Source organism: Mustelus asterias, chromosome 1 (genome assembly GCF_964213995.1).
Source record: "Mustelus asterias chromosome 1, sMusAst1.hap1.1, whole genome shotgun sequence".
NCBI lineage: Eukaryota > Metazoa > Chordata > Chondrichthyes > Carcharhiniformes > Triakidae > Mustelus > Mustelus asterias.
The window spans coordinates 147,369,511-147,395,649 of record NC_135801.1 but is presented as its reverse complement, the minus strand read 5'-3'; the positions used below and the strand labels follow the sequence as shown (position 1 = coordinate 147,395,649).

Here is a 26,139-nt window from a genome sequence, read left to right as displayed (position 1 = left end):
TGGGCGGGACAGTAAAATTCCGGCATTCAAGCCAACAATCTCTGTGCTGGGAAGACAGTAAAAAACAAATACTGCGTAGTCTTGAGTGGCTGGTGCCTACAAGAGAAATGGTGGGACAAGTAGACTCCACAATACTTTCAATGAGGAAAATACGTTATGAAGTTCCTATGCCAAGCATTTTCAATTCCTAATACAAGTGAATAAAACTGAAAATGAGTTGCAAATTGTAGGTTTTACAACTTATTGTACTGAGAAAACTTGTACCAGTTTTTCTCAGTACAATAAGTTATAAAACCTACAATTTGCTCCGGAACTTGATTCATCCAACAAAGCCAGGAACCAAAACTTACAATGACTCGACAAAGATCCTCGAAGAGCATTACTCTCCAAAGCCATTGTTCATCACTGAATGGTTCAGGTTCCACCAAAGGAATCAAGTGGAAGGTGAAAACATTGCACAGTTTGTGGCAATCTTAAAAAGGTTGATGGAACATTGAGTTTGGTGAGTCAATAGAAAATTCTCTTTGAGATCATTTAGTTTGTGGTCTCCAAATGAAGCTATCCAAGAAAGATTGTTTACTGAACATGCTTTGACTTTGAAGACAGCAGTAGAAATTGCAGTATCGATGGAACTGGCTGCTAAAATGGCCTCACAATTTAGTGCAGGAATGAAGATCCACAAGTTAGGAACTGCCCATAAGAAGTCAAAACAAAAACAAAGATGTCACAGTGAATGAATGCTGGAGGAAGGATAGTCAAGAATTGTAGCAAAATGGGTCACATTGCAAAAGCTTGTTGCTCTAGATCAATATTCCCCAAGAATAATATTCAGAGGAAGAATCTGAGTACCTTCAAGAAGAAAAACAAGTTGCATTCCACAAAAAGAATTTACAACATGGAAGAGAAGAATTATAACAGTGAAGAAGAGATTATCCATAAATACGATGATGAATTTCAACTGAAATCTTATCCATACAGGGTGAATCACATACCTGGGTGATTCCGAAGTTAAGTGGCAACATATTAGGATGGAGGTTGATGCTGGTGCTGCTGTATTTTTAATTCCTGAGACTACTTACCAGCAAATGCTGAAACATCTTCCTTTAAAACCAGCTGATGTGATTTTAAAGACATACACAGAAGAGATTGTGCCATTAAAAGGTTACATCACGGTCAACATAAACTTGAGTTGACAAACAGAGGAGCTGCCTCTCCATTTAATCCATGGTAATTTCCAGTTCTATTTGGGAGATCATGGTTGGAGAAGATAAAGTTTAACTGGAGTGCTGTTGATGCCAAAACAAACCCACAGCACCTTCTATACAAGAGTATATTCAAAGAGACACTTGACTCAATGAAGGGAGTTCAAGTGAAACTCAAGATAAAGCCTAATAGTCAACCATAAAGTCTCAAAGCAAGAGCGGTGCCATATGCAATTTGTCCCAGGGTCGAAGAAGAATTAGAATGACTTGTTAACAGTGGAGTGTTAGAGCTGGTTACAATGAGTGACTGGGCTACTCTCATCGAACCTGTCATGAAACCAAATGGTTCAGTTTGCATTTGTGGCAAATTTGGGTTAATAGGTGGGCAGAAATTGAGCAAGATTGATCTTTCACAAGCATATTTACAGATGAATGTAAGCACTAAATCACAACTATTGCTTACCAGTGTTACTAATGAAGGTTTTTTTTGTTATAAATGATTGCCTTTTGGAATCCACGCCAGCCCTATTCCATGGATCGATGGATCAGATTTTAAGCGGTCTCTCTGTTGCATAATTTTATCTGAATGATATTCCAATTACAGGGTCACATGAACAAGAGCACTTGAATAATTTAGAAGCAACATTGGAATGTTTTCAGCACATTGTGGTCGATCATGAGCCTGTGCTCTCTGCACGGGAATGGTGGCGGGTGCTCAAGATCTGGTGAAACCCAGAAATGGCAAATCTCTTTAAACTTATGATTCCACTGCAAGAAGAAGATACAATTTTCTGTGTGGTGATTTGGCCCATGGACCTGCTTTTCTAAAGCCTGCATGTACAATAAAAACTGAAAGCTCCATTATTTTAACTTCTAATATTGTAAATGTTGCATCAATGCTAATACTTTTCTTCTCCAGTACAAAGAACAAAGAACAAAGAAAATTACAGCACAGGAACAGGCCCTTCGGCCCTCCAAGCCTGCACCGACCATGCTTCCCGACTTAACTAAAAACCCCTACGCTTCCGGGGACCATATCCCTCTATTCCCATCTCATTCATGTACTTGTCAAGACGCCCCTTAAGAGTCACTACCATATCTGCTTCCACTACCTCCCCCGGCAACGCATTCCAGGCACCACCACTCTCTGTGTAAATAATCTGCCTCGTACATCTCTTTTAAAACTTGCCCCTCGCACCTTAAACCTGTGCCCCCTAGTAATTGACTCTTCCACCCTGGGAAAAAGCTTCTGACTATCCACTCTGTCCATGCCTTTCATAATCTTGTAGACTTCTATCAGGTCTCGCCTCAACCTCCATCACTCCAGTGAGAACAAACCAAGTTTCTCCAACCTCTCCTCATAGCTAATGCCCTCCATACCAGTACAAATTTTTTTTTGCATATATCTTAACAACTGTAATTTGCTCTGCATGCATATAAAGCCTGTGCAATACATTCCTAGGTGTTAGCCAAGGCTCAGTGGTGACAGTCTCTGAATTAAAAGATTGCAGGTTCAAGCAGACAATCTAGGCTGAGGGTTCCCTCAATGCTGCATCATGGCAGGTGCCACCTGTTCAAGGAGATATTAAATTAAGGCTCTGTCTTCCGTCTTAGACAAATGTAAAAGATCCCATGGCATTATTTGAAGAAGAACAGAGGGATTCTCCTGGTGCCTTGCCAAAATTTGTCCCTCAACTAAACAAATTATCTGGCTATACATCTCATTATGATTTTTTTGGTAGCTTAGCACCAAGTAATGCAATAGTGACTACACTTCACAAATACTCCATTGACTATAAAGCACTTTAGGCCATTCCAAGGTCATGAAAGGTGCAATATAATTACAAGTTCATGACTTTCTTTCATGTCTTACATTCTTGTGCACTTCCTTTCAGACTTCCTGACAGGTCCTTAGGGTCTTAGTAACAACATCAGTAATCCACTCATAAACTTGGTGAATGCTGAAAGGTTGGCTTCCTTCATCACAACTGTTTTTACTTCACTCCATTATTGTTCTTCCTAAAATTAGCAAGAGCTCGTCATTAAATCAGTTTTTCTTTGCTACGATCACCTCTCCAGCTGAATTTTCAGACCTCAAAGTCCATGAGTCACGTGGCTCCCAAAATATTGAAAAATCATGATTGACCTGATGGATTGCAACTTTTCCATTACACCTAACACAAACAGACTTCTCACGTTGGCAATGGTGGTGTCTTGGACTTTGATTTGACCTGCTACCTAACAAATAGGTCACTTCCTTCAAATCTGATAATGAACTCTGCAAAGAGAGACCAGGGAAAAAAATGTGCAGCAACAAATAACCCCCAACCTGAAAACTTAAAATGACAGGCAGCTTTTCCGAGAGAAAAAATGAGCTATCTTAGAGGTATTTTTTTTTCATTCTGTTATTGAGACTATACTTCTTTCTGATTTCAGAATGGAACGAGATGGCATGTTTGCACAGAAGAAAGCAGAAAGAGCAACACTCAGGGTTCATTTAAGAGAAAAATACAGGCTTCCAAAGGTTAAAAATATATTTTACAGATACTTGTTGTTAAAAGCAAGTGAATGATGATAGAATGGTGTTAAGTGTATTATACATATTGTAGTATACATAGGTATGTTGCTGTCACTATTTTGAAGAGAAGGATGTTGCACTAGTCAACCTTACAAATCTTACAAGAAAAATACCATTGGTATGAATTTCCTTTGGTACTTTCATTTTTTGGAGGATCACTGGAAACCCCTTCTAAGTGGCAATTTGGGGTTTTTGCTGATCATCTACAGCAATTGACCAGGAGAAACCCAGAGAAAATTCCCAGTTCAACAACAAGGTGATGTTCTGCTTTATTTGGAATACAACTATTTGCTTCCATATACATATATAGGGGGAGGCGATGGCCTAGTGGCATTACTGCTAGATTATTAATCCAGGAAACTCAGCTAAATTTCTAGGGACCTGGGTTCAAATCCTGCCACAGCAGATGATAAAATTTGAATTCAATTTAACAAAAATATCTGGAATTAAGAATCTACTGATGACCATGAAACCATTGTTGATTGTCAGAAAAATGCATCTGGTTCACGAATGTCCTTTAGGGAAGGAAATCTGCCGTCCTTACCTGGTCTGGCCTACATGTGACTCTAGGGCCACAGCAATGTGGTTGACTCTCAACTGCACTCCAAAGGCAACTGGGGATGGGCAACAAATGCAGGTCAGCCAGTGACGGCCATGTCCCATGAATGAATTTTTAAAAACGACCTGTCAAGTGTTAAGATCAAATAAATGGCTAAGATCTATCAAGTCAGGGTTCGCCATAGGCCAATTATACTATATTGTAATTTTGACTATTGCAAAACAGTTTGACCTTTGCATTGATACAAACTGGAGATTGAGACAATATCCATTGGCCAGATAAAATGGTTCTGTTTGGTGACCAAAGGGTGAATGGATTGCATTTTGCCAATTGCTTGACTTTCTAAACAATCATGCTCATATTGTTCATAGGTCCTGTGTAATGTTGCCAAATGGATGCTATTACATGAAGTTTATATATTCCATGCTTACATACTCCCAGACCAGGTATAACCTTGTTACTCAAGGGACACACATTCCACCACTTCTTATTCAGACAAATCTCCCAGGTATATTTCATGGCTTCTAACTATGGAGCATAATGAAGTTCTATATGTTAGACATGTTACTATTAAGTTAAACTTAGCTATTAATGAGTTAAATTCACAATGTAAGGATGGAAGATATAGATTCAGATTCAACTGGTTAAGTCTAGGCAGAAAGAGCAGGGAGGTCCTGCGAGAGCAATTCAAGAAGTTGGGTAGTAGGCTAAAAAGCAGGGCCTCTAGGGTAGCGATCTCTGGACTACTCCCAGTGCCACGTGCTCGTGAGGCTAGGAACAGGGAGATTGTACAGCTGAACGAGTGGCTAAAGGACTGGTGCAGGAGGGAGGGTTTCAAATTTGTGGATCACTGGGAAGTCTTCAAGAGAGGATGGCACCTGTACAAGGACGGGTTACACCTAAACTGGAGGGGCACGAATATCCTAGCTGGGAGTTTTGCTAGTGTGGTTCGGGTGGGTTTAAACTAATGTGGCAGGGGGGTGGGGATCAGAACAATATGTCAATAAGCATAGAGGCTGGGGACGAGGTTGGGGCCAAGACAAGGCTATCTAAGAGGAAGAGCATTCTGGGGGAGGATTACCTCAGTGGGCCTGGAGGTCTGGAGTGCATCTGCTTCAATGCAAGGAACGTCACGGGCAACGCAGACGAGCTTAGAGCCTTAATGCTTGCGCGGAACTTGGATGTGGTTGCAGTGATTGAGACTTGGTTAAAAGAAGGACAGGACTGGCAGCTGAATATTCCGGAGTATAAGTGTTTTAGGCGAGACAGAGAAGGGGCTAGGAGAGGTGGGGGAGTAGCAATGCTGGTTAGGGAGCATATTACAGCGGTACAGAGAGTGGACAATTTGGAAGGGTCAGGTAATGAGTCACTGTGGGTGGAGCTCAGAAACAGGAAGGGTGCAGTCACTATGCTGGGGGTATACTACAGGCCTCCCAACAGCCCACGGGAAGTTGAGGAACGGATATGTAAGGAGATTCTGGACTGGTGCAGAAAAAATAGGGTTGTTGTAGTGGGAGACTTTAATTTCCCTTGTATAGACTGGAAATCGCTTAGGGCTGGGGGCCTGGACGGGAAAGAATTTATAAAATGTATACAGGAAGGTTCTTTGGAACAATATGTTGACAGTCCAACTAGAGAGGGGGCTATACTGGACCTAGTACTGGGGAATGAACCTGGTCAGGTAATCAAAGTTTCAGTAGGGGAACGTGTGGCAAATAGTGACCACAATTCTGTAAACTTTAGGATAGTAATGGAAAAAGATGAGTGTTGTCCTATGGGTAAGGTGCTGAATTGGGGGAAGGCTAACTACAGCCAGATTAGGCAGGATTTGGTGGCTGTTGATTGGGAGAGGCTGTTCGAGGGTAAATCCACATCTGGCATGTGGGAGTCTTTTAAGGAGCAGTTGATAGGACTGCAGGACAGGCATGTGCCTGTAAAGAGGAAAGATAGGAAAGGTAGGATTCGGGAGCCGTGGATAACCAGTGAAATTGTGGGTCTAATCAAAAAGAAAAAAGAGGCATACATGAGGTCCAGGCAGTTAAAAACAGATGGAGCTCTGGAGGAATACAGAGAAAGTAGAAAAGAACTCAAACAGGGAGTTAGAAGGGCAAAAAGGGGTTACGAAATGTCCTTGGCAGACAGGATTAAGGAGAATCCTAAGGCATTTTATACATACGTTAGGAACAAGAGGGTTGTTAGGGAAAAAATCGGACCTCTCAGGGACAAAGGAAGGGAATTATGCTTGGAATCAAAGGAAGTAGGAGAGATCCTAAATGAATACTTTGCATCAGTATTCACAAAGGAGAGGGACATATTGACTGGTAGTGTCTCAGAGAGATGTGTTGACCCGTTAGAAAAAATCTCAATTACAAGGGAGGAAGTGTTAGGTTTTTCAGGAAACATTAAGACAGACAAATCCCCAGGGCCGGATGGCATCTATCCTAGACTCCTCAGGGAGGCAAGAGATGAAATTGCTGGTCCTCTAACAGAAATCTTTGTTTCTTCACTGGACACAGGTGAGGTCCCAGAGGATTGGAGGATAGCAAATGTGGTCCCGTTATTTAAGAAGGGTAGCAAGGATAACCCGGGTAATTATAGGCCAGTGAGCTTGATGTCCGTGGTAGGGAAATTGTTGGAGAAGATTCTTAGAGATAGGATATATGCACATTTAGAACTGAATAATCTCATTAGTGATAGACAGCATGGTTTTGTACGAGGGAGGTCATGCCTCACAAATTTGGTTGAGTTTTTTGAGGAGGTGACAAAAACGATTGACGAGGGAAGGGCCGTGGATGTCGTCTATATGGATTTTACTATGCATTTGACAAGGTCCCTCATGGCAGGCTGGTGCAAAAGGATAAATCTCACGGGATAAAAGGTGAGCTAGCTAGATGGGTGGAGAACTGGCTTAGCCATAGAAGACAGAGGGTAACAGTGGAGGGGTCTTTTTCCGGTTGGAGGTCTGTGACTAGTGGTGTTCCGCAAGGCTCTGTACTGGGACCTCTGCTGTTTGCGATATATATAAATGATTTGGAGGAAGATGTAGCTGGTGTGATCAGTAAGTTTGTGGACGACACAAAGATTGCTGGAGTTGCGGATAGTGATGAACATTGTCAGAGAATATAGCAGGATATAGATAGGCTGGAACATTGGGCGGAGAAATGGCAGATGGAATTTAATCCAGATAAATGCGAAGTGATGCATTTCGGTAGATCTAATGTAAGGAGGAGCTATACAATAAATGGCAGAACCATCAGGAGTATAGACACACAGAGGGACCTGGGTGTACAAGTCCACAGATCCTTAAAGGTGGCAGCACAGGTGGAGAGGGTGGTGAAGAAGGCATATGGCATGCTTGCCTTTATTGGACGGGGCATAGAATATAAAAGTTGGCATATGATGTTGCAGCTGTATAGAACGTTGGTGAGGCCACATTTGGAACACTGCGTCCAGTTCTGGTCGCCACACCACCAGAAGGACGTGGAGGCTTTGGAGAGAGTACAGAGAAGGTTTACCAGGATGTTGCCTGGTATGGAGGGAGTTAGCTATGAGGAGAGATTGGGTAAACTGGGGTTGTTCTCCCTGGAAAGACGGAGGATGAGGGGCGACCTAATAGAGGTGTATAAAATTATGAAGGGCATAGATAGGGTGTACAGTGGGAAGCTTTTTCCCAGGTCGGAGGTGACGAACACAAGGGGTTATGGGTTCAAGGTGAGGGGGGCAAGGTTCAACACAGATGTCAGGGGGACGTATTTTACACAGAGGGTGGTGGGGGCCTGGAATGCACTGCCAAGCAAGGTGATTGAGGCGGACACACTGGGATCGTTTAAGACTTATCTAGATAACCACATGAACAGACTGTGAATAGAGGGATACAAACGAATGGTCTATTTGGGCACATGAGCGGCGCAGGCTTGGAGGGCCGAAGAGCCTGTTCCTGTGCTGTATTGTTCTTTGTTCTTTGTTCTAAACTTGTGTACTTCAGACAATGAAAGTTAGCTTAGATATTACAATATTTGCTGGTATAGAATTGGACAATGCAGATAGAGGCCCTTTGACCCACTGGGCCTGATTTTACCATCAAGTTGGTAAAAACTTGGTAAAGTTGGGCGTGAGGCGAGTAGCGTGATCCGCGCCTGCCTACCCGCTTGTTCCCCCTTTACGAAGGCCCGAAAATGGCCGCGATCGGGACCACACCCAAAATGGGCATGATGCCCACTTAAATGCATTTGCATGCATTTCAATTGACTCAATGGGCTGCACGCCCAACTTTACCGGCACTTCCCCCTTTACCACCACGCTCACCAATCCGGAATCGGCACGAAACAGACATGCTCCATAAAAGTCCGATTCTGGTGCTCTATTAGCACCTAGGTGCTATTAGAGGGTTAATGAAGAGGTAAGTGCCGAGCGTCCGACAGCTCTCTGCTGCTCTTGTTGTGGCCATTTTGTTTCTCAGGTTGGGGGGAGGGGGCTCTGTCGGGGGTGGGGGGATTGTTGCTCACCAGGGTGTTCAATGTCCGGTTTGCAGCACAGACCCAGGTCTCAGCACTGACCTTGGGTCTTGTGGATGCTGCTGGGTCTAGTGCACTCAGCACTCTGCCAGCTGAAGGATATGCAAAAAGCCTTGCACTTCTGCAGCCTCTGAAGTTTTCAAGGAGCTGTGATTCTAGGGAGAATGTGGCTGGGGGAATGGGCAGTATGGACAATGATTGTTGCTGGGCTTGGGGCAAGCAGCGTTTCTTAACCTCTACATGTCTTCCTCTCCATCTCCAACCCGCTCTCCCTCTTCAGAGTGACGGGATGGTTTTTGCGATGCAACCGATTGATCTTGCTGTTCTTTTGGTTGCTGTTGGAGCTGAGGAAGAGGAGCAGGAAGAAGAATTGCAGGCACAGGAGGCCCAGGCCTTACCACTTGCAGGAGTAGAGGGAGACGACCAGCAGAGGCAGGAGGTGGCCGCCATTCGCCCAGAGGAATGGAGGCGCAGGAGAAGGAGGGAGCAGAGACCCCAGCAGTTCCCTGCATGAGTGTCATTTGAACAGATGTCGGACACTATGTGCCATCGACGTCTCCGTCTCCGAAAGGAGACAGTGCAACACCTGTGCCACCTGTTGCAGGACCTGGCACCTCGGGGCAGGGTGGTGCACCCACTCTCAGTAGCTGTCAAATTGACGGCCACTCTGAACTTCTATGTGACTGGCTCCTTCCAGACCTGATGTGGAGATGCCGGCGTTGGACTGGGGTAAACACAGTAAGGAGTTTAACAACACCAGGTTAAAGTCCAACAGGTTTATTTGGTAGCAAATGCCACTAGCTTTCGGAACAGGCTGTCCCTTCGTCAGGTGGAGTGGAGAAATGCTCACAAACAGGGCATACAGAGACACAAACTCAATTTACAGAATAATGATTGGAATGCAGTCTTTACAGATAATCAAGTCTTAAAGGTACAAGCAATGTGAATGGACATTGTTGTGGTGTGCTGTACCCTGTACAATTGGCACATCAGAGAGGTGACCTATCGGAGGAGGAGGAGGAAGAGGACGTGGAGGCCAACCAGCTGGGCCTCGCCGGGGAGGAGGCTTCCCAGCAGGAGGAGGAGGAAGAAGAGGAAGAGCACGCCAAGCAACACCACCCAGGTGCTGGAGGCTGGCAGATCAAATGAGGCTGCGAGGGCGGCAAGGGAGGCCCTGATCACCAGGCGGTTCAGTTGCGAGGGGCCTATGTCTGTGGGTTCCATTCCCCACCCCCCAAAATCCTTCTATATCCTGCAATATTGTCACACCAGAGTGGTGGGCCTGGGTACTCTGTGTTAGTGAGTTTTTTGGCAGGCAGGAGGGTGATGACAACTCGCTAAGCACAATTATGATGATGCCCTGGTGCAAACTAGTCTGACTCCTACCAGAGCTCCGTATGCACGCTGGCACCTGGGCCCACATCAGTGTAGTGGGTAAGGGATCTGAATCCCCCATACAGGACCCTGGGGCGGGTGGGGTGGGAGGGCGGGAGGGAATCGCTTGTGGGGTCTGGGGAACTAATGGTTCATTTTCTCAGTGACACAGCATTGAGGGGCCTCCCCAACTGACATCAACATGAAGCTTCCCTCCGGCGACCATCAATGGAAGATGATTCCTATTCGAGACAAATCTGAGACAAATTAGTCACAGGTGGGTGGTGAAAAAACATTTAATTACACTAAAGGTGTTTAAATAATAAGTTCTAACGTAAAAACGTGTGAACATTAAGGTGCTTAAAAATCTATCTAATTAGTGCAGCCCTTTACCCGAGCCACCTTAGTGCAGCAACAACTTCTTAACCTTACGTGGCCGACCACTACATCTCAGTGTCTCCCCAAAATGTACATCGGAGGCGGAGGGCGCCAGCTGCCTACCTTATCCCGTTGCCTGTGAACATAAGAACATAAGAAATAGGAGCAGGAGTAGGCCATCTAGCCCCTCGAGCCTGCCCCGCCATTCAATAAGATCATGGCTGACCTGTGATGCATGTGGCGGGCGTCCTCTGGAGGCCCTGGACCTTGAGGGCCCTCGCCTGCTTCCAGGTGTCTGGGATGTTTCCATGACACCCTCTTCAACCCGCTGCCCCTGAGATGCCCCAGTGTCAGGAAGGGGGGAGTCAGAAGGTGTGGCCACAGCCACAGTCTCCTGGCTGGAAGGCCCCGGCATGGGCTCAAGCCCTTCCTCCTCCCTTGGGGTTCCTGTGGGTGCCTGGGCCACTCCATGGGATGGTGGTGCTTCTGCAGTGAGCTCCAGAAGCTCCTGCGTCATCTGGCACTGCCAGTCCTGGGCGGTCACCTGCATCCTACCCATGGCGGTCGAGCCCTCTGCAATGGCCACCTGAGTCGGCGGCCACTTGTCAATGGCCGCAGCAAGTGCCCTCTGAGACTGGACCATGCTCTTCAGCCTCTTACATGAATCTCTGTGACTGAGCAACATTCTCAAGGGCTGCTGCCATAGCCTGCTGTGTCTCAGCGCTGTCCCGCTGGATCTCCCGCAAGCTCTCGAGCCCCTCAGCCATGGGCCGCAGAACTTCGAGAATCCTGTTCAGTCCCTCAGCTGTGGTCCACTATGACTCGGCCGTGGCCCTCTGAGACTCCGCTGTGGCTTGCTGTGACTCGGCCATCGCTTGGAGCCTGCCACTCATGGTGGGGATCCCCTGCCCCAGGCTTTCCACTGCAGATGCCACCTTTGCAATGTTGGTCTGGGAAGCACCAAGACAGGCAATAGCTGGTCTGCCTGTAAGCTTTGGGACTCCTCCCAACAGCCTTACAGTTGGTCCAGTGTGGCCGTCAGCCCCTCCTACATTCCCTGGCTCTGTTGCTGCATCTCCAGCAGCTGAGGGAAGTGATCTCAGAGGCATGTAGCCTGGAGCCAGCTGAGTCCTCACCTCCAGCAGACCCCCGCATGCCAGAGGCCTCAGACGTTCCCTCCTCCACCCGATGTACATTATCAGAGAGTGACCCAGAAGCCTCACCACTAACTGGACCCACCGATGTGTCAGTATCTGGGATGGTGAACTGACGCCAAAAAGGTGCCATGCTCGGAGGTCCCTTCACCCATATTCTCCGAGGACTTGTCCAAGCTGTCTGGAGCGGGAGTCGCAGTGGGGGCCATGATGCCAAATGGCCCTGGGGCAAATGGATATGTCCCTGCAACACTGGACAGAAGGTTAAGTGCAAGGGAGGGAGAGGAATCCAGGATGCAAAAAACATGATTCGCATTTATCCATTGAACATAGAACAAAGCACAAAGAAGATTACATCACAGGAACAGGCCCTTCAGCCCTCCAAGCCTGCAGCGACCGGTCGGCCCATCTGATTTGTTACCCCCTACCCTTCCAGCGACCATATGCCTCTACTCCCATCCCATTCAGGCAGCTGTAAAGACGCCCCTTAAAGGTCATTCTCGTATCTGCCGCCGCAACCTCCCCCGGCAGTGAGTTCCAGGCCCCACTACATTCTCTGTGCAAATAAACATGCCTCATACATCTCTTTTAAACCTTGCCCCTCGCACCCAAAACTCATGCCCCCGAGACGTTGTCTCAAATTGACTGGAGGATTGACAGTTGCTCACTTCTTGACTCCAGCCTGACCATGCTGTCGCCGACAGCCCGCATCACCACCCCCTGTCTTCGCCCTCTCTTTGGTGTTATGGTCAGTCTTCTCCTGTGGAGACAGAAGGAGCCATGAAAGAAATGATGGCGTGTATTAGGTGGCGGCCCTTAGAGGGCAAGCACAGTGGTGCTCTTGGGTGGATAGGAAGGAGGTGCTTGGGGGTTAGGGGCTGGAAACATGCTGGGTACTGGGGATGGGAGGATCTGGGGGAGATTTGGGGGAAGATGCAAGATGGGGTTCAGCACTCACCCTTGCTGCCCGGATGAGGTCACTGACCTTCTTGCGGCACCGCTTCCCGGTTCGAGGGGGTCACTGCCATGGCACTGACCGAGGTGGCGACTGCCTCCCAGGCCGCATTGCCATCAGCCCCCCTGGGTTTGTGTCCTCCTGGGGGGGGAGAAGGTGTCCTGCCTCGCCTCTGTCACATCCAGCAGCCTACCCAGGTTGCCCCTCAGTAAATCAGGGGGCTGGTCATGTAGTCATTTTTTCCTGTTCTGTCTGCCTGTCTGTCCATCTTTGGGTTTTTTATGGAGCTGCCCCTTGTTGGGGCAGATCAGCTGCAGGCAGTTCGGCACAGCATTCCAGCAAGTTCCATGCAGTTTGCTTGTTGGCATTGAGGGGAAGGCACTTGCAGGTGTGCTGATGGTGGGGGATGGTGGATCAGTGCCTCACTGATTGGGGACATGGGAGAGAGAGGGAGGTGTCATACAACCATCGGAGTCAGGAGGAGATGGGGACCTTGTGCTGGAGGGTTCGGGGTGTTGGGGGATTGGGGGAGGGGGGATTCACTCTCCCTGAGATCGGTGGAGGGAAAGGGGGAGGGTGGATCACTCTGCCTGAGATCAGTGGAGGGGAGGGGGATCCGCTCCACTCTGCCTGAGATCGATGGGGGAAAGGGGGGGAGCGGCCTGCGATCAGTCTGGATGGCGGAGGGATGGGGGGGATAAGGGGGGCAGTAATATTATGGGGTGGGCAATGTCTCTGGGAGCCAGGAGGAGGCATCATTTGGCCTGGGAGGGAAGTGGCAAGGGAGCAGCATTCTATCATTTTTTTTCTGTGCATGCGCAGTTGGAGGCACCAATTGGAGCTACAAGGGTTCGGGTGCGTTAAGCCCCACCCACAGGCTTGTGCAGCGCGATTTGGACTTGCTGATATTTTTGCAGGCAGAGTGCGTATGGGGGTGTCCCAGAAATGGGCCTAAAAGTCTGAAACATTCCCAGTTTCAAGTCCACCCAGCACTTAAAATCAAAGTGGTAAAATAGGGCCCACTGTGTCTGTGCAGGCTCTTTGTAAGGTCTATCAGTTAGTCTCAATCCCTGCTCTTGCCCCAGAGCCCTGTACTTTCTCTTCCATTCCAACACCTAACTCTATATCAAAAAAGTAGTCTCGTCGATATAACATAAATCCTAGTTGGGATAATTTGGTTCATTTGAGTTTGTGGGAGATCGTTGCCAAGTTCCACCTCCTAGGTCAGGATATGCAACTACTAGAGAAAAATCCATGTTCAGAGTCAATTAGGAGCGAAGGAAATTGAGAGGAAATTTAATAGAGGTATATAAGATGTTGAGAGGCATAGATCGGGTGGACTCTCAGAGGCTTTTTCCCAGGGTGGAAATGGCTGCTATGAGAGGACACAGGTTTAAGGTGCTGGGGGTAGGTACAGGGGAAATGTTAGGGGGAAGTTTTTCACACAGAGGGTGGTGGGCGAGTGGAATCGGCTGCCATCAGTGGTGGTGGAGGCAAACTCAATAGGGTCTTTTAAGAGACTCCTGGATGAGTACATGGGACTTAATAGGTTGGAGGGTTATAGGTAGGCCTAGAAGGTAGGGATATGTTCGACACAACTTGTGGGGCCGAAGGGCCTGTTTTGTGCTGTAGTTTTTTCTATCTTTCTATGTTATTATTGTTGTGGGTATTAGATGTGATAGTCATGGGCCTGGACTTGCAGATAATGCTGGAGGCAAAGCTGTTGGTTAACATTACCAACAGGCAGGGCGGCATGGTGGCACACTGCTGCCTCACAGCGCCAGGTTCAATTCCCGGCTTGGGTCACTGTCCATGTGGAGTTTGCATGTTCTCCCTGTGTCTGCGTGGGTTTCCTCCGGGGGCTCTGGTTTCCTCCCACAGTCCAAAGATGTGCTGGTTAGGTGCATTGGCCATGCTAAATTCTCCCTCAGTGTACCCAAACAGGCGCCGAAATGTGGCGGCTAGAGGATTTTCACAATAATTTCATTGCAGTGTGAATATTGTGACTAATAAATAAACTTTTTTTTTACCTTAAATTGAACATCATTTGAAATATGTATAATATAGACTCAGCCTGAGGCTCTACCGAGAATTATCTGTCTCCATTTGTTGTCATGTCATCCTACATCACAGATAATGTAAACTTTGGCCGGAATTCTCCAGTCTTGTATGCCCCGCAACTGCTGCCAATGAGAACCGGGAGTTTGGCACTCAGCCAAATCTCCTTTCACAGCAGTGGAACCAGAGAATCCCAGCCCCAGGTGAGGGCATAAAATTCCCCCATGATTCTCAATGATTGCTAAGCTAAAGACAGAAGATTTCCAGCTAAACTGAAGTACGCAAAAATATATATAATTACAAAGCAAACCATCAGTTGGATCAGTAAATTTGCTGATGACACCAAGATTGGTGGAGTTGTGGATGAAGTGGAGGGCTGTTGTAGGCTGCAAAGAGACATAGATAGGATGCAAAGCTGGGCTGAAAAATGGCAAATGGAGTTTAACCCTGATAAATGTGAGGTGATTCATTTTGGTAGGACTAATTTAAATGTGGATTACAGGGTCAAAGGTAGGGTTCTGAAGACTGTGGAGGAACAGAGAGATCTTGGGGTCCATATCCACAGATCTCTAAAGGTTGCCACTCAAGTGGATAGAGCTGTGAAGAAGGCCTATAGTGTGTCAGCTTTTATTAACAGGGGCTTGGAGTTTAAGAGCCGTGGGGTTATGCTGCAACTGTACAGGACCTTGGTGAGACCACATTTGGAATATTGTGTGCAGTTCTGGTCACCTCACTATAAGAAGGATGTGGAAGCGCTGGAAAGAGTGCAGAGGAGATTTACCAGGATGCTGCCTGGTTTGGAGGGTAGGTCTTATGAGGAAAGGTTGAGGGAGCAAGGGCTGTTCTCTCTGGAGCGGAGGAGGCTGAGGGGAGACTTAATAGAGGTTTATAAAATGATGAAGGGGATAGATAGAGTGAACGTTCAAAGCCTATTTCCTCGGGTGGATGGAGCTATTACAAGGGGGCATAACTATAGGGTTCATGGTGGGAGATATAGGAAGGATATCAGAAGTAAGTTCTTTACGCAGAGAGTGGTTGGGGTGTGGAATGGACTGCCTGCAGTGATAGTGGAGTCAGACACTTTAGGAACATTTAAGCGGTTATTGGATAGGCACATGGAGCACACCAGGATGATCGGGAGTGGGATAGCTTGATCTTGGTTTCAGATAAAGCTCGGCACAACATTGTGGGCCAAAGGGCCTGTTCTGTGCTGTACTGTTCTATGTTCTATAAACCACTTGTAACTTTAATTTTACTATGCCTCCAAATTTAAGTCTATTAAAATATCTGCCAATTTGAATAAGAGATTTTTCATATGGAACAGAATTGGAATCTGTGAAAAACCCAGCCTCGAGATACTCAACTATTTCTTAAATCTTTACATGTAGGTATTTCATACAGATGGTTTTAACTCCAACAACAACAAAAGAAAACCACAGATGCTGGAAATTTGAAACAAAAACAGAAAATGCTGGGAACATGCAGTGGGTCAGGCAGAGTATTTGAAGGGAAAAGCCAGGATGTTTTGAGTGTGGATCTTTCCTTAGAACTGGAAGGTTATTGATGAATAGTATTTAAAAGAGAACAGAAGAAGAGAAATGAGGAAGGAAAAAAATGCAAAAACATCCCCTCTGCCATGTTTTATTCCTTTTTAAATGCTATTTACCTGAAATATCTTCCAGTTCTGGAAAAAGATCCGTAACAAAGTATAAACGTGTTAGCCTTCTCCACCAATATCAATTGACCTGCATGTTTATAGTTCAGATATCCAGTATCTGCAGATTATTGAAAATGAAATTGCTTAAGTTGGTTTTATTTTTAAAAATACAGAATCATATAGATAATAATGAAATCAGTCATTTAACATGGACGGAATCACAACAGAATGAAACATCCATTAAAAAGCACATTAACCAGTTGGGTAATGTCCTTTATTGAAGCCAATGTAGCAAAGCGACAGAAGAGGCCACAGGAGTAAGATGAACACGAGTCTTGAACCAATACATTCTACAGAGCGGAAAAAAAAATCAGAAAAGCTTTATAAGCTGTAGGGAAGACAAGAGAGGATTGTCAACCCTTACTGGAAGATGACACAATTCCTTAAGTGTAAAAATGTCTCAGTTCCAAGCCATATTCTTGAATCTTGTGAAGTAAAAGCACACACAGCTAAAATTGATCTAGAGATTCTTTTAATAAAATGATATGAAATCATTCAGAACCAACGTAAATGGCTAAAAGTTATTCTTTTTTTTATTGCGAGGATAAAAAATAATTATATATTTTGATTATCCAAGATTTGGAATGAGTGGTTGAGTTGTTTCCAAGTAGGGAAATGATCCAATTTTGAAATTTACATTTCAAGAACTCTTTCAATCTAAGACAAAGAAGCAACAAACATTACGAATGAAGAAGCGAGCTGTTGACTATTATTGGTAGCTCCTTGAACATCAGTTATTGGGGGGAAGACAATTGTGTAGTGGTAACATCACTGGAACTAGCAATCCTGTAAGCCCAAACTGATGCTCCAGAGACATGGGTTCAAATCTCATCATGGCAGCTGGTGGAATTTAAATTCAATGAGTAAATTGAGAATTAAAAGCTAGTCTCAGTGTGAAACCACTGTCAATTGCTGTAAAAACCCATCTGGTCCACTAATATCCTTAAGGGAAGAAAATCTAGCAGCTTACATCTGACTCCAGACCCAGAATAATGTGGTTATTGCTCTCTGAAATGGCCAAGCACGCCACTCAGTGGAAGGGCAATCCACGCTGGACTTACCTGTAACATTGGTGTTCCATGAAAGAATGAACTAAAACTGGAAGAAAGCCTTAGTCTGCCAGTTGATCATTGGAAACATAATTAGTAGTTTCTCATATATTTTAAACTTAAAGCACAACTTCAACAAAAATAAACAAGGATTTTGAACACTTGAATTCTGCCCTCTGTGACTCTAAATTTTCTCTCACTCTCTCTTGATGATACTTGTATACTTTAAGCTTTAATATTATTTCTAATAATAATAATAATTAGAAATCATATTAAAGCTTAAAGTATACAAGTATCATAGAATAAACATTCTATTTTAATGACTTTTCCCCATAACATACAGGTTCACAACTCCTCAACTTATTTCTTCACAATCCTGGCCATTCCATAGGATGTTTGAGTTTGAAGAAAAGCATCAATGGAAAGCACAGCTAGAAAGGTTGACATGGTCACATCATTTGCACAGGTTAATTGAAAAAGGGAGCTGTCAATTGATTCTTATTTGAAGCTCCTAAAACCCATCGACAGTGGTAACCCTAGTAAAGGATATTAAAGGATATTAAAAATGAATCAAGTTCTTCACTTGAAATTCATATATTTGTATTAAAAGGATGTTACTTGCCCTTTGATAGAATTAACAACACTTTGTTAGATATTGCATTCCTATGTTTACAATTTTAAAGTTTATTTATTAGTCACAAGTAAGACTTACATTAACACTGCAATGAAGTTACTGTGAAAGTCCCCTGGTCGCCACAGTCCGGCTCCTGTTCAGATCAATGCACCTAACCAGCACGTTTTTCAGACTATGGGAGGAAACCAGAGCACTCGGAGGAAATACACGCGGACACAGGGTCTGGGCAAGCATTTACATCTGTTGATCGAGGTCCGTCTATTGCTGTAACATCAAAACCTAGGGGCACAATTACTATTAAATATATATTTGTCATTATTTTAAATTAACTTGCAGACAAATAGCAAAATATGGTAAATTGTGTTTAAGTACATTAATGTGTCACTTCCAGCTGATTTCACTGTGTATTCAACTTTTTCTTCCTTCGCAAAAAAGTTGCTGAGTGTTTTTTATCTGGAGATAATCCTTTAATCCATTATGGAATCTTGCTTTTGCCCTTTAACTGTGTGGCAGAGGCTTTTATATATATTCAATTTACATTAGGGAAGTTACAAATGATAAAGAAGACTGTCCGATCAGTTACTACAATATCTTTATTGCAAACAATGAAGAGTGATAAGTCACATTGGTGATCTTTTAAACAATAAAAATGCTACCCTTTTCTACTTCAGCTCCCAGCAGATAGATGAGTGTCCAATGCAAACAGTCCTTAAACAAAAAGCCAAGAATAACACACTTACAGTGTCCCTTTACTCGCCTGCCCTTCCTCTGCGTGAGCTCCTGGTTTTGTAATTCTCTGATCAATTGAAAGTGTCATTTCTGCACATTTCTCAAGTTATACATCATAACATTTAATATTCATCTGCATGTGTGTTCTAGGATTTTAAAGTTTTTTGTGAAACTGATAATGCAGAGAGTCATTACGCATTGATCAATAGTAAGTGAAAATCAGGAGGAAGGCTATACAGAGTTTAACAAATGCATGTTAACATTTCGCCACATGCCATTAATTATACTGACAGACTTCTGCTTGTACAGAGTGAACAGGACGAGAATCAGATACAAATAGCCAGAGATGATGTTGAGCTGCCAGAAGAGCTGAGGAAGATGGTAAACGAGGACCAGGAGGAAGAAGATGGCAAAGAGTCTTTCATTGGACAAATTCATAACCTCCAGAATATGGATGTAGACCAAATAAAAGAAAAAGCCCAGGCAACATTTAGTGAAATGAAACAGGCTGCTGAACAGAAGTGCTTCCTGATGTGAACCAGCGTTGACTGCTGAACTTTCAATTCAATTCAATACACCTTGTAATCATGCATCTCACACAGGATGTATCTGTCCTATATACATTGTTAACATGAACAGGGTAAGGCTGTTAGTATCATATTTGGGGTATAACTTTTCACAGAACAATACATTAATTGACATGAGACATATATACATATATTTTTCATAGAACTGTCAAAAGGTAGTCACACTTTTTAAAACTATTTCTTGCCCAAAGGGCCTCGGTCAAATTTGTGAGAAGAGTGAATATGCAAGTACTATCTTACATTTTATGTAGTGAAATTAGTTTATTCTGTGTGTTAATGCATTACGTTGGAATGTGTGATCAAATAAATGATTTGTCCACCTTTGATGGCTAATTCTTAAATGACAAGAAAATGAACGTTCTCCTTAATTAGTATGAATTAGCATTAATGAACAATCTCACCAAAATTGTCTGTACAAATAAATAACATTAAGAAATCTCGGTGAAAAAAATCACAGTCTGAATTTGAAACATTGGCACAAATAGAAAAAGTATAAACTCTCATTTAACTTGTAATATAAATCTGAGGGTTATCATGGTGACGAGTTATTTGCACTGCCATCCTTTACTTTGATAAAGATAACACCTAAAGGAAACCCATCACAAGTTTTAACACGGCCTACAGGAAAATGACACATCATAAATGTTGTTTGAGCATGAAAATACAACACATTTGGCAAGTTTAGAACAAACCATGCTCTCTAATTGCCATGGTAATTGCTATTAGCATTCTAATTGGTTTCCTCTTGATGTGACAGCTTAAACTTGTAACGAAGCAAACTAGAGCAAGCATTAGGCTGCGAATTGAAATATTTATTTGCTCCAAACAGTGCAGAATTGAAGTTGTCCCTGATCTGGACAGGGATTGTTGTGGGTGCAGGCTCAATGGGCCGAATGGCCTCCTTCTGCAGTGTAGTGATTCTATGATTCTCTGTAAATCCCTGGACTGAACTCAGAAATGACAAAGCAATGTGTTTGACTGATTAATAAGGAATAACTTTTAACAGTGAGTTACAAAGCCACTACAATCCACTGAAAGGGCATAATGTTCATTGCAAAAGCTTTCACAGTTAGACAGGATCATTTCATCCAAAGTGACTGTATTGTTAGTTTTAAAGCCAACATTGATAGTTGTTTGAGTCCAACTATTATTAGATCAACTGGTTCCAGATCATTAAAATTAATGTTTACTGCTTAAAAGTGAAATCCACCTTTTATCCAATTGTCCACCTCAGTCAAGGACCACAGTGTGCAATTAGATTTTTAAAAATTGGCTTAAGCTCCAATAATGGGGGCTTTAGTAGCATGATTAGTTTGGAAAGGCTGGGATTGTTCTCCTTGGAGCAAAGGAGACTGAGGGGAGATTTGATAGAGGTGTAGGAGATTAGTAAGGATTTAGATAAGATAAGCAAGGAAAAAGTCTTCTCATTGGCTGACTGTACAAGGATTAGGGGGCACAGAGTTAAGATTTTGATTTGATTTGATTTATTATTGTTACATTTATTAGCATACAGTGAAAAGTATTATTTCTTGTGCGCTATACAGACAAAGCATACCGTTCATCGAGAAGGAAATAAGACAGTGCAGAATATAATGTTACAGTCATTGTTAGGGTGTAGAGAAAGATCAACTTAATGCAGGGTAAGTCCATTCAAAAGTCTGATGGCAACAGGGAAGAAGCTGTTGTTGTGTTGGTTGGAATGTGACCTCAGACTTTTCATCTTTTTCCCGGCAGAAGAAGGTAGAAGAGAGAATGTCCGAGTGTGTGGGGTCCTTAATTATGCTGGCTACTTTGCCAAGGCAACGGCAACTGTAGACAGAGTCAATGGATGGGAGGCTGGTTTGTGTGATGCATTTTGGATAAGACATGCAGCAGGAATGTAAGGAAGATTTTTTTGCTCAGCAAGTGGTAATGAACTGGAACTCACTGCCATGAGAGTGGTGGATGCAGAAATAACCAATGATTTCAAAAGGAATTGGATGGGCCCTTGAAGGAAGTAAACTTACAGACTACGTGCACTGAGCAGGTGTAGGATTTACTGGGTTGCTTCATAGGGAACCAGCAAGGATTTGTTGATTTAAATGGCCTCCTGTGTTGTGTACTATTCTATGACTCTATTGGGAACATTATGGCATATTATATGCATACACACATACACATACGTATGTATAAAATACATATACATAATATATACACAGACACGGGCACGGTAGGGTGGCACTTTGGCACAGTGGTTAGCGCTGCTGCCTCACAGCGCCAGGAACAAAGGTTCAATTCCCAGCTTGAACCACTATCTGTGCGGAGTTGGCATGTTCTCCCCGTGTCTGCATGGGTTTCCTCCGGGGGCTGTGGTTTCCTCCCACAGTCTGAAAGACGTGCTGGTTCGGTGCATTGGCCATGCTAAATCCTCCCTCAGTGCACCTGAACAGGTACCGGAGTGTGGCAACTGGGGGATTTTCACAGTAACTTCATTGCCATGATAAGGTAAGCCGACTTGTGACACTAAGTACCTTGTCCTGTAGCTAGGTGCTTCAACTTGACTTCCGAACAAAAACATAACGGTTGCAAAATTCAATAACACTCGAAAACAGGCACGAAGATCACCAAGAACAATTAACTCTGCTTATTGAAATGATTATATCATGCAGTCATTGACAAGTGTGCTGTGGGGCGATGCATGCCTGAGCAGGGAGTCACCAAAGGATAACAAAGAGTTAAAGCTAACCAGCACTTCTTAAAGGGGAGGTGCCTTTTGGCTGGAGAAGGTGCAGAAAGAATGACCATGGAAACACACAAGAATGTCATAAGAGAGAACAGTCTTCAGAATTTCCTGATGCTGTACTGGAGCTCAGGGTGCATGAGGGGCAAATCAATCACCTGTCCACAGATGACCAGAAGATCCTTCAGACAAACCTTAGGAAGGCAGAGTGAGTCCTGGTAGACATGACGATCAATGCCAAGAGGCTAGCTCCATGGAACTAAGGAGGCGATGGCCTAGTTTATTATCCTCATCTGAGGTTATGTTCCCAAGATTTAGGCTCACCAACCAGGGGAAATACCCTATCTATATCCACCCTGTCGAGCCCTGTAAACATTTTATAAGTTTTATGCCTTCTTCAAAATGCGGGGGCATACAGAGTCAATATCCTCAATCTCTCCTGATAAAACAATCCCATCATCCCAGGGACTAATCTGGTGAAACTCCACTGCACTCCCTCTATGGCGAGTATTTCTCTCCTCAGATCAGGGGGATCTGAGGACTATTAATCCGAGACTATTAATCCAGAAACTCAGATCAACTCGGACCCGGGTTCGAATCCCACCACGGCAGATGGTGGAATTTGAAATCAATAAAACTATCTGGAATTAGAAATCTACTGATGACCATGAAACTATTGTCGATTGTCAGAAACACCCATCTGGTTCACTAATGTCCTTTAGGAAAGGAAATCTGCCATTCTTACCTGGGCTGGCCGACACGTGATTCCAGAACTGCAGCAATGTGGTTGACTCTCAACTGCCTTCGGGCAACAAGGGATGGGCAATAAATGATGGCCAGCCAGCAATGCCCATGTCCCTCGAATGAATAAAAACAACGCAGTGCCACAATGATCTCATATGAGTGGCCAAAGCTAGTGGATTGCCCACGAGCCTCAGACACTGCTCAAAGCACAACACCCCCATCACCCACCTACCAACCATCTCTATCAATTATGACTCATATCTAATATTTATACTTAATGCTTGTATAGTCTTGGTGAGACTTCACCTGAAGTATTGTGTACAATTTCGGTCCCTGATCTGAGGAGAGAAATACTCGCCATAGAGGGAGTGCAGTTGAGTTTCACTAGATTAGGCCCTGGGATGGTGGGATTGTTTTATCAGGAGAGATTGAGGATACTGACTCTGTATGCCCTAGCATTTTGAAGAAGAAGGCATAAAACTTATTAAATGTTTACAGGGCACGACAGGGTGGATGTAGATAGGATATTTCCTCTGGTTGGTGAGCCTAAATCTTGAGGACATAACCTCTGAATAAGGAGCAGGCCATTTAAGACTGAAATGAGAAGGAATTTCTTCACTCAGAGGGTGGTGAATCTTTGGAATTCTCTGCCCCAGAGGATTGGGGCAGCTCAGTCATTGAGCATGGTCGAAACAGAAATTGATAGATTTCTGGAGACTAATGACATCAAGGGAAATGGAGATAGCAGAGGAAAGTGGCATTGAGGTAGATAATCAGCCATAATCTAATTGAATGAGGGAGCAGACTTGATGGGCTGAATGGCTGACACTTGTTCCTATGTTCCTATGGCACATTCCAGTTTAGAAGTAGCAAGGCACATAAAAATTCATGGGGGCACTAACAATTCTGTCTTCATCCTGTTTCCAGTCTGCAATTGTGGTTACAACCAGCAATAGATTTCAGTGAGGACATCCTTAGTGAAGTGCAGGCTTCTAACACTGTTACTTGTTGAACCTCAACAAATGCTGCCCTTGCCAATGATGTCCCCAGCCCATGAAAGAATAAAAAGAAGTTCATTCAGAAATTACTCCCTTAACATCCTGGGTGACTATTGTTAGCAATCATAGACTGTAGTTAGCACTGCTGCCTCACAGTATCAGGGACCCGGATTCGATTCTAGCCTTGGGTGACTGCCTGTATGGAGTTTGCATGTTCTCCCCGTGTCTGCGTGGGTTTGCTCCGGGTGCTCCGATTTCCTCCCACAGCCCAAAGATGTGCTGGCTCGGTGTATTTGCCATGCTAAATTGCCCCTTAGAATCAGGGGGACTAGCAGGGTAAATATGTGGGGTTACGGGGATAGGGCCTGTGTGGGACTATTGTTGGTGCAGGTTTGATGGGCTGAATAGCCTCCTTCTGCACTGTAGGGATTCTGTGGTTCACTGTTTCCACCTCCTGCAGCTTGTCCTGCTCTGTGTCACCCCCACTCCTTCTCTCTTTCATGCTGCAGTCCAAGGGGACTGCACACATATTGTTGAGTATGTGGTTCATGCAGAACCATCGAAGTCAAGATAAAGTTCCACACCACTTCCTGAAGACTCTAGCAACTTTTAAAAATCTCTGAAATCCACCCAGTACTTCCGCAATCTCAGTTAGAGCCAGCCAGCAGAAATCTATCAGCAACTAAGCTGAAAACAGTTGATGATCCCTCGAAAAAGTATTGGTGAAAGAGGAGGTCCTTCCTGCCACTGAACATGTGTTCAGGAGTATGAGGTGAACAGCAGGCATCAGCTAAAGCACTGACCTCCGCTGGTGTCAAACCAGTGTTATACAATGATCGATATCTCAATGTGTCGATTCTGCATACTTCAAGTGAACGCTCTGTGCCACACTAATATCCTCACCAAAATAGCAACTGGTGCGGCCAGTACCAGAAATGTGCATGCGCGTCACGATCACCATTTTGGAAGCAAAATGTTATGCGTGAAACTTAAAAGAGAGGCAACACTGAACCAAATTTCACAGCTGTAAAATATAACATACACATCTGTAACCACTCGCAAAATTATTGGATACAAATGAAATATTCATTTGACTTGGAGAAGAACATCTTTTCATCTCTGGGATCCAAGTTCAACTTGTCCCAAATGGATGAGATGAGAGTTTTTCTCTCAGTTGGATGGGTCATCTCAATATTATTCTAAGAAAGTTTTTTTCCCTTTTCCAACTGAAAAAAAAATGAAGGCTGGGAATGAAGTTGTCTATAGGACTGGGTCAAGTTTTTTATTAGTGTTGCAAGGAGTCTTACATTAACACTGCAATGAAGTTACTGTGAAAACCTCCTAGTCGCCACACTCCAGCACCTGTTCAGGTACACTGAGGGAGAATTTAACATGGCCAATGCACCTAACCAGCACTTCTTTCAGACTGTGGGAGGAAACTGGAGCATCCAGAGGAAACCCACACAGACACAGGGAGAGCGTGATCCAAGCCAGGAATCGAACCGGGTTCCCTGGCGCTGTAAGGTAGCAGTGTTAACCACTGTGCCACCGTGCAAGTCAGTTGATCTAGAAATCAGTCAGGATATGGGAGGACTTTGTTCTGGGTGATAATGATATTGTACATTGTCATGGCATTACATCTCTTCACACATCTTCACAAGAAGATGCATGCACACCTGCTTATTGGCATTCTGTGCAATAGTTCATGTTATTGTTTCTTTAATCATGGATGAATTGTTTTGAATCCAAGGACTTTGAGACTGATTATCCCATAATTTTCAGTTCTGGATCAAAATCTGAACTTTGTGGGTGAACTGGAAGCTTGTACCAGCCACTTCCAATGTCACAGTGTGAAGCCCTGTGAATAGCTATTAAATTTTTAAAAAAACGTTCTGCTGCTCATAATGTTTTGGAAGCAATACATTATTAAATAGTATGTTCAACTTTTCTAAACTGATCATGATTTTATTGCTTTTATGTAATCATGCTATTCAGTGTTTTGCTGTGTCTGACTGTTCCTGCCTATTTAAGCTGCAAATAAAATGGTTCCACAGTTTTTATTCTGCACACATTGATCTGCTGTGGTGTTCTATGACTGTCAGAAGAGGGACAGAAGACAATGGTGACCATACCACATGATCTCTAATGTGCTATGTTGTGTGATTGTTATTCCGGGGCCTCCTGTCTAAC

The 26,139-nt window shown here is 44.2% G+C and overlaps 1 protein-coding gene across 1 annotated transcript in view; it reads left to right on the top strand.

The window, feature by feature from the left end:
- The window catches only part of cplx4a (complexin 4a), a 53,545-nt gene extending 34,107 nt beyond the window's left edge, over window positions 1–19,438 (top strand). Inside the window, exons 2-3 of the mRNA XM_078225058.1 lie at window positions 3,639–3,726; window positions 19,211–19,438. Coding sequence (XP_078081184.1) covers window positions 3,639–3,726; window positions 19,211–19,438 — 316 coding nt within the window. The remainder of the gene's footprint in view (window positions 1–3,638; window positions 3,727–19,210) is intronic.
- The last annotated feature ends 6,701 nt before the right edge of the window (window positions 19,439–26,139 follow it).